This window comes from Saccoglossus kowalevskii, chromosome 10 (genome assembly GCF_978046115.1).
Source record: "Saccoglossus kowalevskii chromosome 10, keSacKowa6.1, whole genome shotgun sequence".
Taxonomy (NCBI): Eukaryota; Metazoa; Hemichordata; class Enteropneusta; family Harrimaniidae; genus Saccoglossus; species Saccoglossus kowalevskii.
This window is the reverse complement of record NC_140650.1, coordinates 21,550,461-21,565,207: the sequence shown is the minus strand read 5'-3', so window position 1 is coordinate 21,565,207 and position 14,747 is coordinate 21,550,461. Positions and strand designations below refer to the sequence as shown.

At 36.4% G+C, this 14,747-nt stretch overlaps 1 protein-coding gene across 2 annotated transcripts; it reads right to left on the bottom strand.

Annotated features, from left to right (window-relative positions):
• Positions 1-1,514: 1,514 nt before the first annotated feature.
• Positions 1,515-10,354, bottom strand: LOC100376015 (heparanase-like). Of its 2 annotated transcripts, none has more exons than XM_002735501.4 (9): positions 9,953-10,354; positions 8,772-8,920; positions 7,865-8,035; positions 7,556-7,733; positions 6,948-7,199; positions 4,894-5,005; positions 4,069-4,202; positions 3,654-3,803; positions 1,515-2,647 (listed from the first exon to the last, which is right to left on the bottom strand). In XM_002735501.4, exons 1-9 carry the CDS (start codon positions 10,273-10,275, stop codon positions 2,488-2,490), a joined length of 1,629 nt encoding a protein of 542 aa, XP_002735547.3. In that variant the 5' UTR covers positions 10,276-10,354; the 3' UTR covers positions 1,515-2,487. The 2 variants fall into 2 exon arrangements, with proteins under 2 accessions (XP_002735547.3, XP_085360493.1); XM_085504367.1 differs by lacking the exon at positions 9,953-10,354 and adding an exon at positions 9,807-9,849.
• Positions 10,355-14,747: the final 4,393 nt, after the last annotated feature.

The following is a 14,747-nucleotide window of genomic DNA, read 5'->3' as shown; positions in this document are numbered from 1 at the left end:
TTGGCAAATTAGAAGATAATGAACACATTGCATGTCATAATAACAAAGTAATGTCCCAAAGTGTTTGCTGTAACGGGGTTGCAGTGTATTTCTGATATAATTGTAAAACTGAACAAATCATAGTCATATGTTGTTAGGAAAAAATAAACCTCTCTCGCAAAAGTTTTTGCTGATCATCATTTTGATGTTCAACATAGTACAGTTTACATTAACTAGCTCGCAATGTTATGTGCTGCATGTACCTTCTCGGGATTGATTTTGCCCAGCATGGTCTGTAACCATTGTGGTTAAAGTTTGATAATTCAACTCGTGTACCATTGCCCACAATTGAAGTAGATAATTTTGCACTGACAACTGATTTCATTTTGATTTCACACGACACGGAGAAGATTCATAACGTCTATGAACATTTCGTGGATCATAAATCGTTGTTGTAATCATCCCAATTAATTTGCATAGTTAGCAAGTATTTAACACACGAGGCACATTAAGTTCATGACATATACAAAGCAGCAAATATTTAGAAAACAAGAGATTTCATTCAAAATAGGTAAATTTCAATGTTGTTCATTAACTTATAGCCATTGGCTGTTAAAGAGCAAGATATCAGACTAGTTTTTCTGATGGAGAGAAAGCCCTTGTACAACACTAGCAGAAGAGTTCCTAAGCGCTATTGGGCAAAGATACATGAGAAAGGGTGATACACTTTGAATGAAGACTGAACCGATGGCTTAGAAAGAGAAACTTATCGCGACACTGCGAGTGCAGGTTTTTGGCGAGCCTCCCCAAGACAGAAGGTCACATCGATTGGCAAGTCTGTGTCCATAACATATAGTGCATTGTGACAGTGGTGACATACCTCAAATGCGATGGAGAACCAGATAAACAATTTTGAATAATTTGGCACCGAACAGATCATATCACTATCTTGGCGCAACAATTTTCATTACCAGACTTGTTTTTTTCCTTGGCATGGAGTGGTAGATAAATCAGTCACTAGAATACCACGTGTTAAACCTATGGCCAACGCCAATCATATTTTCGTTTACCAATTATCAAAATCAGTCAGTCTATGTGTCATGGACCTTATGTAACTAAGCTTTCATGTGGTATGCCATATCAATGATATTATATGTGCAGAAGTTCCCACCTCTGAATTCAGTACTGCATAAATTACAGCTGGTGAGCAATGCTGTGATACAACACTGACAGAATCAGATTGGCTGAACGGGGCATGGTTTACCCTGCCCCCAAGTCTACATGTAGATCATTCAAGGAAGCTACCATAATACCAAATATTATTGATAAAACTGCATAGATGTACTCCAACATACCCACAATCGCATATTGAGATGTGCTTGAGAAATGTTGTCATGTAAAATGTTTTTCAAAGCCTATGACGAAATCTGCAGTAAACAAACTTAAAAAACAGTCACCCTCTATCAGAGTCTCTGGAGAGGCTACTGAGACTGTTGAATTGCAACAGGTAATCATCCACTCTATCCCAGTCGTGATAACGTTTTTATTACATTTTATTAGAGAGGTTCCCTGGAACAGCCAGTTCACAATCAACTGGTGAATCGGTCGCTGTACTTACTGTTCCACTTTTTATGAGCCATGGAAAAACACTGCTATTTCATCGTAACGGTATTTTACCGGTCCTAGCTTCAGGCACAATCTGTAGGTAATTATTTTTTCTTTTTTACAGAAAATCGAATATATATTAGTAGCAAATATAGTAGCAAACTGTTATAACATTCTATATAAGTATAGTGTTGGGAGTCAAAAGCATGAACATTTCCTGAATTGTCCAGTCAGGGCATAAAATTTTACTTTGAAGAAACGTATGACATTAGCCTCTACAACATTTACCATTTATACTAATCAATATTTGATACGATGATTCGAACATGTTGCTGTTTTATACATAAAATGTACTCATGTTGCATCCTTTTTATTGGGTATAAAAACTGTCGTTAAAGTTGTCTAAACTTCATTTATACAGAAGAACACTTTATAATAATTTGCAAAACTCGAACAGTTGCCTAAAAAATTGAAAAAAAAGCAAGCGAAAGAAGATAATAAAATCGCTCACCCACAATATTGGCCGATGTGAGTGTTAGAATATTAGTGTAAGAACAAATCCATTCCCACACTCATGTATTCATGCGCATGCATAAAATGGTTTTGTAAAACGTTTTCTGATTTGATAATATCAGTAGATCGGCACAAAGGGACTCGCAAAATACTGTCCAGTGGTGCGATGCGTAACATAAGAACCGGAACTACAAAGTGCGCAGGATCTATGGTATGTAACCCTTGTCATGATAATGATGCAAAAACATACAAAAAGTAACTCTTGAAATCGGGATACAATAAATATCTCAGCTTGTATAAAACACATCGTGTTCGATATGGGTTTCATGCGATGTATACGACACGTGTAAAATGTCTGTTTACTCGAAATTCGACTGCATAAAAAGAGAACTACATGCATGCATCAGCCATGGCTCCAGGTATAACGTAAAATCCAAATGACAGAGGTGGCATGTTGATAGGAGATCCAGCTGCGATCGTTTGAGGTGGGAAATCGGGCAAGGTGTGATCATCCACCATTTTCAGTTTCTTTCCATTCAATTCCACATGACTGTAATGACAAATAAAAATATTGTATCACATATAGTATCAACTTGTCAAAATAATAAGTAGTAGTTAGTGATCGCATTTTGTTACTAGTACCATACGAGTGTATGAGCTTGTATCATGTGGGCGTATGGCATAATTTTCATATAAGTGTATTCCATATTGTGTCATGTGGGCGTATGGTATATTGGTATAATGTGGGCATATTTGTGCCACGGTAGCGTGCAACACATTCATATTAGGTGATTCAAATTTAAAACAAACTGACAAAGCAATTCTGGTTAAACAGGCAGGGAAACAGCTAAGTAGGGTGAATCTACCGGGTCGTAGTATTCTCGGATATTTAAAGACTATAATATAACATGTGTATAGACTATGAATATGTTAGACAAAATATGTAGCGAATTATATAATTGAAATCAATGAAATGGGAATATATTCCAGACTAAAGTAAAATGTGCAGATGATATTTCAGACGTTAATCAGATGTTTTCCTCAGTTACACATACTATGAAATACCATTATTTCAAGCCACTACATCACTGTGGTAATAAGTAGAATATACTACGTGATAGAATAGGTGCATATGTACAGAACAGGATGATGTAGACTTGGTTGAACCATGCAGGTATTTGACCTCAGTTGTATCACATTTCGTCGACAGTGAACACAGGTTTATATTTGGAATTCTCGAAAGGAATAATGGTGAGGCGATAACAGAATAAGTAAACCTTAGAAACTTTCCGAATGACATAGTCAACTTTACTGAGTCTTGGAGTTCACTGAAATCCATCAAATGTTCAATCTGACAAACACATTCGATCTTGCTCAAACTTGATAGACTGCTCACACCAGCACTCTAGTTAGGTGGAAAGATTGAACAAAAACCCCGTCCCACCATCGCCATAGTAACGGCCAACCAAATTATTGTTTGCAGCCTCCGGCGGATCGCCAGCTTACCGGTTTATATGTAATGTGTGTAATTAACATATAAACAACAATTTGTTTACCTGGATGTAACGCCCTCTGCAGGTGGGTATGTCAATAAATATTGATCTACACCAAGGCGGAGTGATCCAGCACTAAGAGACACTATTGTAGACTGATTGTTGTTTACTGATAGAATATACACGGTGACAGATCCTGGTGGGTATGTTGTTCTACAATGCAGAATGTGAATAAAATGCGTAAAACAACCACTGATTACGGCACACCTAATTATGCAGGGATTATATGCATGCGATTATTAGATCGTACAATTATTGACGGTGAATTGGTTTGGACTGTTGTGTGCAAAATAAATCGCGTTCTCCTCAATTCGTTATGTTTATCGTTGTTATACATGAAATATACATGAGGACAATTAATTCAATTGTTTTATGATCTGTTATGTAAAAAAAATACAGTATATCAATCGATACTAACCCATTTGTGTTAGTGCAGTGTGCATATGCCCGGAGTGTATTGTCGTCATTCTGTTTAGACTGTTTACTCGTAAGTTTAACCGATAGAACTCGTTGTCCCACTAGACGTTTGTACAAAACAGACAACCAGTAATCCTGTAGTGAAACATAAACATAGCAATTATTATAATTATACCCAAGATAAAGTAATTGTGCCCAAGCGATTCACGGCAGTGCAGACATGAAACATTTAGTAATGTTAATTAAATATATATTGATATTAATTAAATAGATATAATGACTATAACTCATCTTCTTCTTGTCTGTCATCAGATACATTATGTGATGTAGTATTTGTAGGTGAGAAAATGTTTTTTTTATAAAATGGCTGCAATCAAGTAGCCTTAAAAATAAAACAATGAAAGTACAATGACAGATATATTCAATCAACTATATCGATATCTCATCTTTATGCATACTCTGATAAATATGTTTTTATTACACTATATATTCTGCATGTTGTATGCAAATAATTTGCGCCGCCAATAAAATGTACACGGCCGCACGATGGCGCTATCAGCTTTAATTTCATTGATTTTTATAAAATGGCTGCAATCAAGTAGCCTTAAAAATGTAACAATGAAAGTACAATGACAGATATATTCAATCAACTATATCGATATCTCATCTTTATGCATACTCTGATAAATATGTTTTTATTACACTATATATTCTGCATGTTGTATGCAAATAATTTGCGCCGCCAATAAAATGTACACTGCCGCACGATGGCGCTATCAGCTTTAATTTCATTGATGCAATGATTAAGCGTAAAGTAGGAACTTGCCGGTAAAGGAATGACATCATCATCTATCAATCCCAAGTGTCCTCCAAAGAAGTTTTGTCTTATAACCACCTGCAGACCATACTTTGCTGCCACGCCGAGTTTATCGAGCCACCTGTGTATGAGACATAGTTTGACATGATTAATTAGAAAAAACAATGTGTTATTTGTTATCATTATAATATATTAATAAGGCAGATTATTTTGGTTTACGTACAACTTATATCGTGATTTAATTAGTAGAAAGGTAGAAACACTAGTGACCTATATTGTATATTTAAAGAGCGGCAGTCGTCACGCCACGCATGCGCGAGATATGTGGGTCTTATATAAACAAAGATGGCGACTTTTACTGTTTCGCAGATCAACGAGTACAAACTGAGACGTAACCAAGCTTTAATGAGGTATTTTTAGGTGATTGAAAGTTATAAAAGGAGTCAAACCTCATACTTGTGATTTCTATTAAAAGAACGCATTGGATTATGGGAAAATCAATGTTTATCAACACAAATATCGCACATGCGCAGCGTGACGACCACCGCCCTTTAACTGTAAAATGTGTTTTTCGGTGGGAATAAACAATAACGTTGTAATTGCTGCAACTTTCTAAAGTAATACATAATGTGACATAATTATGGTTGCCGCTACAGTGGTGAGTATATAATATTCGTTTGACCATTAGTCATTAGATTAATAATTTCTTTGCTGTGACTATTTATCAAATTCAATTTAATTTATTCGTGACAAAGCAGTATTTATTAACACATTATGAACACATGCAACCGTGGGTTGAACACAATCTCAGAAATGTTCAATAATCGATCCCGTTGGATACATTCAGGACGAAGAGTGTGGTTCGTGTAATAAGTACAAGATGGTTGTATTTTGCAGTATGAAATGTACGTTGGTGTTGTTTAGTTTTATTATGATGTAATCATGTACTTACTTACAGGTATATGTAGAAGTAATGGCTAGGAGTGCTGTGAGGGCGCAGTCCAAAACAACTCCACGATGCCCTATGGTGCCTACCTTCTAATGCACTGGTTGCTTTAATTTAAGCATGGAGTGGCCATAAAGTCAATAATTCAACAAATTAATCTCTAATGTTCATTATCTGTTGACCACTCAGCAGTGTGGATTAAGCCTAATTTACGACTTCACTACTTAAAATAACTCTACCTTTCCAATAACAACAGTGAAACCGTGACTTTCGGATCATTTGCTTTAAAGTTTGCAGCGGTGAATTATGATCAGTAACATCATCAGCAGTGACGCTGTCGCTGATTGGCAAAATCGGAACTTCTTTTTTGTTTTACAATAAAATATAATTAATTGTCAATTTAGTCTTTTTAACGTGATCGCAAAAACTAGCGTGACTGCGAAAGAAATCCCGACTGGACACATCTGCGGGCATTTGACTGATACTAGTATTAATTATTCATGATGTCATTGTTTATTCACGAGTGGGTGTGTGAAAGTAAACGTGACGTTTTAAAGATTGATTCGATTCGATCGCAGAGATGGATTCTTTTTTTAAGCGCAACGGTGATACTTTCCTCCATGTTTACTGAAAACAAGTCGATTTAAATGTCCAATGTATATAAGTAGTCTTTCAAAATCACCGGGACCTCATAAGTTAAAGGTCACGTACATTAACATAGATAAGAGATGACGTATTCAGCTGCACTTTGATTCGTTGTCAATGCTAGTCAACATCTTTTAATTAGCCGGAGTGATTTCGCTCCGGTTTTCACTCCAACGCAGGGGGTCGCCTGCAGATGCGTCCAGTCGGGATTTCTTTAGCGGCCAGCTTAGTTTTCGCGCTCACACTAAAAGACTAACACAACAATTAATTATTTCTTTTTGTAAAACAAAAAAGAAGTCCAGACTTTGCCAGTCTAATTGGCTACCCGCGCTGTCAATCACTTGGCCGGTGTATCAAATTACTAATACTATTATTAGTTTAGACACGGTTACTAAAAAAGATGAAAATGAAAAGAACATGGTTTGTTTCCTAACCGTCTTTTTTAGTAACCGTGGTTTAGATAACTACTCACATGAACCCTGCAACGTAAGTTTTCGATAAATCGGAGGAACCAACTGAACATGTTGAACCAGTTTCTCCTAGCCATATAGTTCTTCTCTCAGGTAGGTATTGCGTGACAGCATCTCGAACTTGCTCAACTTGTTTCACGAAGACATTGAGGTTGCCTACGTCGGTGAAACTTTCTGGAGTTGGAGGTTTTGAACACAGATAATACTGGTGGAACGTCGTGGAATTGGTTGCATCGCCTATTGACTTCAGAAATCTACAGAATCAATAAATACTCATGTCATATACATTTTATTATTAATATCGTATAATAGTTAATCGTCACAAATCAGCTTCTGGTTGCTCATAACAAGATTCATTGGCTTTACTTTATTTCCTATGAAAGTCCTTTTTATGGGATCAGCGAAATCCAAGATTAAATTATTATCTCGTTGAGGATGTGTTCAGGTCGTCTATATCCCAGCTTTCGTCATCTTTTAATTTGTGTGAAAATCATTAATTGAGTGGAAGCTCGGTAACTTGTATGTGTTGTTGTCGAATAACTGACCATGGCCCACAAACTTAGTTGCCGTCTATATGACCATTTTATTGATGTAGAAATAAAACACTCACCCCTTTAGATATTCTAGCGAAATTGATGATGCCGATGGTTTGGTGACGTCGGGACCAAAGAGAAGATTCGACTTGAATTCCTTTCTACTATTTAGATATTTACGCAAGGTAATAAAATCCTTTGCAAGTTGCGATGGTTCAATACTGGTGTTTGCTTTATCCGGGAAAAGATTTGGTTCTGTTATTTAAAAAAAAAATATATTGAAGCATAACTAATGAGTATTGGGTTAAATTTCGTTTGACGGAACACCAATATAATCCAGCATTTCCTAGTATTACCAATAATACACAACATTAGTGACAACTTACCGTTTCCTAGTTCCCAGTTGACTTTATATCCTTTCTCTAATGTATAGTTGAATAGCTTAATAGCGTTGGTTGGATCCCATTCATCGCCTTTACGTATTAATACATTCAAACCAAATATCATACTCCAGCCGACTTTATTGGCAAATTCATTGATGACATCCCAGTCATCCACTTAAAATAAAGTTAAACACATTGATTGATAAAAACGTTCACAAGGTGATTAATACTGACGTGAATCCAAACGTGGTGGAAAATCCAATTTGTTTTTGTTTTATTTTATTGATGAGTTGAAGCACACAAAGAAAGTTAGTAATACCAACTGTATTCCAAAAGATTTTGGAATAGTTTTGTTGAATGTTATATCATGCTGAATAAATAGTGTGTTGTTTATCGTAAAATAAAACGCTGTTTTATCAGCAAATATTGCGAGACGTTTTCGTTAAAAGAAACAAACCGCACGTACGGGATATTCGAGGCGCAAATGCTACAGTTTTGTTATTTTAACAAACTCGTATTGCTGTGTTCACTGCCAAACAACTGTATTGCCTCTGTAATGTAGCGACTCGGGTCGCGTGAGATTAACATATAACGTTTCTTCCATTTCGGTGTTGAGCTCACACACCTAATTAGCCGCAATGCATATTAACTTTTATTACAAACCATGAACAACCTGCGTCAAGTAGACGAACAACCTTTAAAATTTGATATTATTTCGAGCGGATCGGGAAAAAATGTTCCTCGAGTATTTGGAGATATCAGGAGACCGTGACAAATTCATGTATTCGCTGCATTGCTATTTACGCCGCCTGGAATCTGCTTAGTTGAATGTTCTTTTCGCTTCTTGAAAAAAATGGCTTAAATCATGACTAAATCAGTCGTTGCATTCTAATTTGATAATGGTATCTACCTGTCATCGTGAATGGCCCTCCGTCTTCATACTTTGCACCGCTTGGTGGTGGTACGCTTTCGTTGAAATATAAGAAGTCGGCAGCAGTGCCACTAACCCGCAGATGACATGGTTGAAGTCCTCGTGCTAATGTCAGCAGTCGTGGTGAACTAAGATAAACAAAAATTCTAGTGATTAATTATACATGTATCTTTATCTTTTTTACCATCTTGCGTTGGGTACTTTGCGATAGTTTGACAACTTCTGATAAAGTGACAACCTCTGTCACCATTCACTGCCATTCATATCAGTGGACAGATTTAGACCAGATTTATTGCGCGCCCTCACGCGACGCATTGGGTGAGTATTCATGTCAGGAAACTTCCGTGACTCAGCATACGAACTTGTATACAAGTAGATACAGCACTATTTTCGAATGGGCATAACCCCGCCCATTTTGACATGTGCCTTTGTGAGTATCAATGCAGACAACTGCGTCGTGACATCAAGATGAATGACTACACAATTATAATAGAAGTCCTTGGTAGACTGAATAAAGATGTTTTCCCGTCTAGATACTTTAATTGGGCTGTACTCAGAGTCACATGCTTTTCACGCTGTGCTAAGGTCCAATGCATGACCTCTCATATCGGGAAAAACATCTACACAGGCAAGTCTAGTTAATAAAGTAAGTAATTTATTAACCATTCATAAATCGTTATCTTGCATGACCAGACACTCGCAGTGTCATAAAATGAAAGGTTAATAAAGTATTACAGTAATAAATAAAAACAAATATTGCGATTTATATTTTAAAAAAAAAACGTTTAAATAATATCTAGGGAAATGCACTAATTTCTTCCGAAATCAACAACAGCAGGAGTAAACGCCCTGCAGTTATATAACATTATATCAAAAATCCGTCATAGTCCTACCAATAAATTAGTATATATATAAAAACCAATTAAAACTTATCTTCAATACCAAAGTGACAGTTATCATGACACTTCCCATACATAACAGCTGTACTGTAAAACTCAGCTGATGTGCACATACCTCAAGTCCGCTTCATTCATGCCCTACCCCAAACAAAAAACAACCTTCAGAACCACAAAGTATACATGTACAATGAACTAATCATGGTTATATATTCACACGTGGCCTTTACCTGAGAGAGAAAATGTAAATGGAAAGTATCTCACCTGAAGTTAAGTGCGTGATAGACCCAATGTTTACGAATCATGAAGGCGTCGATCGCTACAGATAAGAATTTATCGCTGACTGTAGTTAGTGAAACATCAGTACTGACATCAACACTACTGTAAACAATCGTACTCTTCTTAATGTTGTTGTTGTTGTTGTTGTTGTTGTTGTTGTTGTTGTTGTTGTTGTACTGGTGAGACTCCTCAACGTCCACCGACGGTCTTAAAACTGTCGTTGATTGTATCCGATCGAATCGTAGACATGCATGAACAGTGACACACACGACTAAAACGATATAAGATCTGACAAAGACGTTAGCCATCGCAACAACCTGAAAGACTTGACGGTAAAAATTATTGCAAACAAACTTAACTGCCTCAGGGCGTCTGAAAATTTTGCAGCGTGAACACCTTTCAAGAAATTGAACTTTGGAACAACGCCCCCTGCGTTAAGTATGTGCGTGACTAGTATGTTAGTATTTTCGCCTGTCGTTTAATCCAGGGAGTCTTAGATGGGTGGGGTAATTAATGGTAATTGGGTTGCATTGTATTTGCATTTAGGTACACTAAGGCAATTCGAAGCGCAAGTCATGTTTCATTAATTCATCTAACGAATATTTAGTTACGTTTTCATTATACGTAGAATCATACTATGTGTTTTATCAAGATGTTATGTAAAGTAAAATTAATTTTAAAAAATCCAGAATATCAGAAGTTATCACCACTGCCCCTTTTAAGAGCGTACTTCGAACAACAAAGCATTTATTTAAGGCATAAAAGTTACAGGTGAGAAGTCACTCTTAAATACTTTCATTCTTCTATTTTGTCGATTCTTTCATTGTCTGTAGCAAGCTAATTGTTATTACCTGTAGTCTATGGTGAATCTACTTCCGGTGTGAAACCTAAACTATTGATCATGTTGCTCGTTAATAGCGCCACCAAGACTTGTTCAACACTATTATTTGGTATATTTTATATCTAGTTCCCAGATATTTAACATGCAGCAGAGATTTTCCAAGATATCGAATTGTAACCGTCTAGTTACTAACACATATCAGTTTGTCACTTTATATGTATAATTTGTAACATACAATCGCACATGAACAAATGATCAAGCCCAACTTTTGTATTTTTGGAAATCGCCAGAGGTGGCGCTTTACGAAGAGCGAGAACTTGCAAGTATACATGTACGACAGAGAGACAGAATCCAACATTTTCAGTATGGACATACTTTTTTTTCAAATATTTTAGCGTCAGGCGACAGTTCCGGGCATCGAATGTCACTGTTCGCTCTTCTGACTTTATATGCATATTGCAAGTGAGAGTACTGACATATGGCGAATTTTCTTCACAGAAACCGTGAGGACATTCCCTATAAATTGCTTGTAAGTATAGCAATGTATACATTTTCCGAAATAAAGAGAATGATTGTTCGAACGATACAATTATTGGAGTATGCCTTTCTAGTTTCTAGTCGTTCATTCATCTTCCATTACTGAGATACTCATTGACGCGGTATTGAAATAAAGAATCGTGTCTCAAGTGCTGTTTTGACGCATCACAAATCAGATCTCATCGAAGTGTGTAGACTAATGGCCTCCGAAATCTCGTTGAGAACGAGCGAGCCACGAGACTTTACTGTGACCTTCAAATATAATCTCCCCGCAAGAAACTCCCGTCACGGCGTTTAATGTTCACCTGACCTATGTAACCATGGCAATCGGAACGATGGACACATTGACGTGACGGAGATTTAATTTCTGTGTGTGTTTTTCAGAAATTAATATTGGGAAAAAAAAACTGCCGCGGCATGTATTTTTATATGTGGAATAAGAGACAAAACTGTGCAAATATGTATTATTCGGAAAATTCAACAATCATGTGTTCAAACAGAGATATTAAAATAGCTCTCAGAAGATGCATACATGTACATTGCAAATCAGCTGTTCACTCACGTGTTTATTGACTGAATGACAAGGATTTAAAACCGATTAATAATGTGAGCTGTCTCCAGTGCTACTTTTATCGTATGTAAATTGTTAATTTCCGGCCCTATATAGCAACTGAATTCTTAACCACTGAACAAAAGTACGCGTCGCTATATTTTGGGAGCAATGCTGTAAAACCCACAAAATGTAAAAGTGCCCCGGGTACATTTTCCTGTGTACACAGACACTAGTATTTGAATTGTAAATATAGTATCCAATCCGAGTCGTCATACAAGTGCCACGTTTCAGTTAGTCACCAATTCGCTAAGCAGGGACCACTGCAACATTTGGATACCATCTAATTGAGTCATTAAGAAAACAGTATTACATTATAGTCTAATAGGACACATCGGTGATAACGACCTGTCGGACGTAGTTTTTGTAATGGGTATTTAGCAAATTGTTTAACAGTGAATTTTGCATTGTAGTGTGTTATGCATTGTATATGCTACCACAGTGTTTGTACATGTAGTAAATTCAATTATGTGGAATACTGGCATATTAAAGTAGTACAATGTATTATGTGGACAAAATAAAATGACGTAGCAGTATGTAAATACAGTAAAAGGTGACGTAATGTACATTACACAGGTCACGGATATTAAACGATAACTTTAGATAACCCTTCAAATTTTTATTTAATAAGTTGGCAATTAGATGCAAGCATATTTTTTTCAACATGTTGTCACTCATATTCAGTACGTATGGCGTCAGACTATGATACAATTACTTACGGATCACAATTATCTATGTATGTCGGAAAATTGCTATCCTGGTATGACACCGTGCTGTGAATGACAAATACGTTTGTTGTATACGTAATTAGAAGCGCGAAGTAAAAAAAAACAGTTTAGAAAAGCACATGCATTTTGTACTGCTAAAACCCCCCATTTCATGCGTCAGAGTCTTTCTCTTTCTTTGAATAAAGTTCAAAGTACGTGTTGTGTTTGTATTACTCCTGTGGGTAAACCCGACTAACTATATGCTGCGGGGACAGTCGATATGTACACATCTGAGTCTGCTACATAGATAACGCCTTCCCTCGTTGACGTGACAAGGTCGACAGTCACGGTTGACATTTAACACTGGAGTGATAAGATTTCATGTTACCATGGTAATGAGGAAATGTTGCAGTTACGATGCTCGTTCCGGTGTGTATAACTGAGTTTTTACGTCATAGTCGATTGGCTATATTGTGAATCTTTATTGCTCTTTTTTTTTTTAAAATGATTCTGTTATTTTATCTCTTATTTTATTGCATTCCATCCTTTTGTATATGTGTGTAACGTAATGACAACGTTCCTGTGATTCATTTATTAGAACTCCGTAATTTACGGAAAATTAATGGATGCAATCAACTCATAATACCGTCAAACAATTGAGACAATTTTCAAATTTACGTGTAATACAATTAAAGATAATTATCGTGTTAAATCTACGTGTTACGTGTAATACAATTCACGGCGATAATCGTGTTTAGTTATACACGTTACGTGTAATACAATCCATCATAGTAATCAAGTAACATGTAAAGACTGTATTCAGTACATTGGACATACAATCAGGTAATTCTAAAGCAACTCTAAAATATTTGAAATATTTAAACACTTGCACGATTCTGAAAAAAAACTAACAGTACAGCGTCATGATTTTCTGTAACGGTTTGTTGTCTGTTGCCATTACGAGAACACATTTGATTTTCCGTATTTCCGATTCAAGGACATCATCAAGGGTTAAACTCGGTTGCAATGCAGTTCAGGCAATGGTCGCAGTATTTCTGTGTGTGACCTATGTATAATGTCACCTGTCTGTTTCAATATGAAAGTTATGAACAGATATTCGTAATTTGCAAAATGTTCACACAGACCGCCGAGCTACAATCATGTACAAAGGATATAAAAAGACTTTACACTTAATACTAATATAATACCTATTTATGCTAATAAAGTTTTGGTCGTAGTTAACAAGGTATAGATACGTATTTTGCTGTTGCTCTAATGTTATATTTCGTTAAATTATACAGCTTTTCAGAGTCGTCATATGTAACAAAATTCAAGAAATATTTAAAGCGGGGGAGTCGTCACCTACGCATGCGTAAGGTGGCCATAGCGTGTCATTGTTTGCAAACAAGCGTCCACCCATGAGCCTTTGCGTAATTAGAATATGTTGCTATCGTCGCTTGCGTCTCAATTCCCGCGCGTGCGCAGGTGACGACCCTCCCGCTTTAATTTTGCTCAGTGTCCGTGTTTATCACGCAGATGTGTGAGACCGACTGACAACGTCATATACTCGTATGCAAAGCGGCATCCCAATTAACTGCCCAAAGTCCGGGCATACTTATGTACAACCATATTGTTAATGCATTTTTACAAATCAGGGACGGTTATTCATTGTGCACTGACCATTTATATTCATCAATGTCTTTACAGCGTCGTTTGAAAATATTTGAAAATACAGTTTAAACTATCAATTATTCTGACCCGGGAAAGCCACAAATGTCAGAACCATGCAAAAATATTGATAACTCAAATTATCAAACAATTCGGACGTGTCTTTTCTGAAAATAGTTTTCTCAATTAGTTTGCAATTGTTTGTTGCGCTGGAAACCTCTCACCAATGTCCAAGAAAATAGTTATAAAATTGAACTATTTCAATGAGACTGTAAGCCGGAGCTACATAAAAAAAACAAAGTAATGTTAAACTATTACATACGATACTCAGGTAACGTATCACACAATTCATTTTAGTAAACATTACATTACGACATTCAGGTTACTTGTAATGCAATCCATCATAACGATTTATAC

What these genes read in the sequence shown, in the direction of transcription:
- LOC100376015 (XM_002735501.4), bottom strand. Translation starts at nt 10,275, where the DNA reads ATGGCTAACGTCTTTGTCAGATCTTATATCGTTTTAGTCGTGTGTGTC. An exon ending in TATCACGCACTTAACTTCAG is followed by an intron (nt 8,921 to 9,952) that starts GTGAGATACTTT and finishes TGTTTATCTTAG; the next exon opens with TTCACCACGACTGCTGACAT. An exon ending in CAACTGGGAACTAGGAAACG is followed by an intron (nt 7,734 to 7,864) that starts GTAAGTTGTCAC and finishes TTTAAATAACAG; the next exon opens with AACCAAATCTTTTCCCGGAT.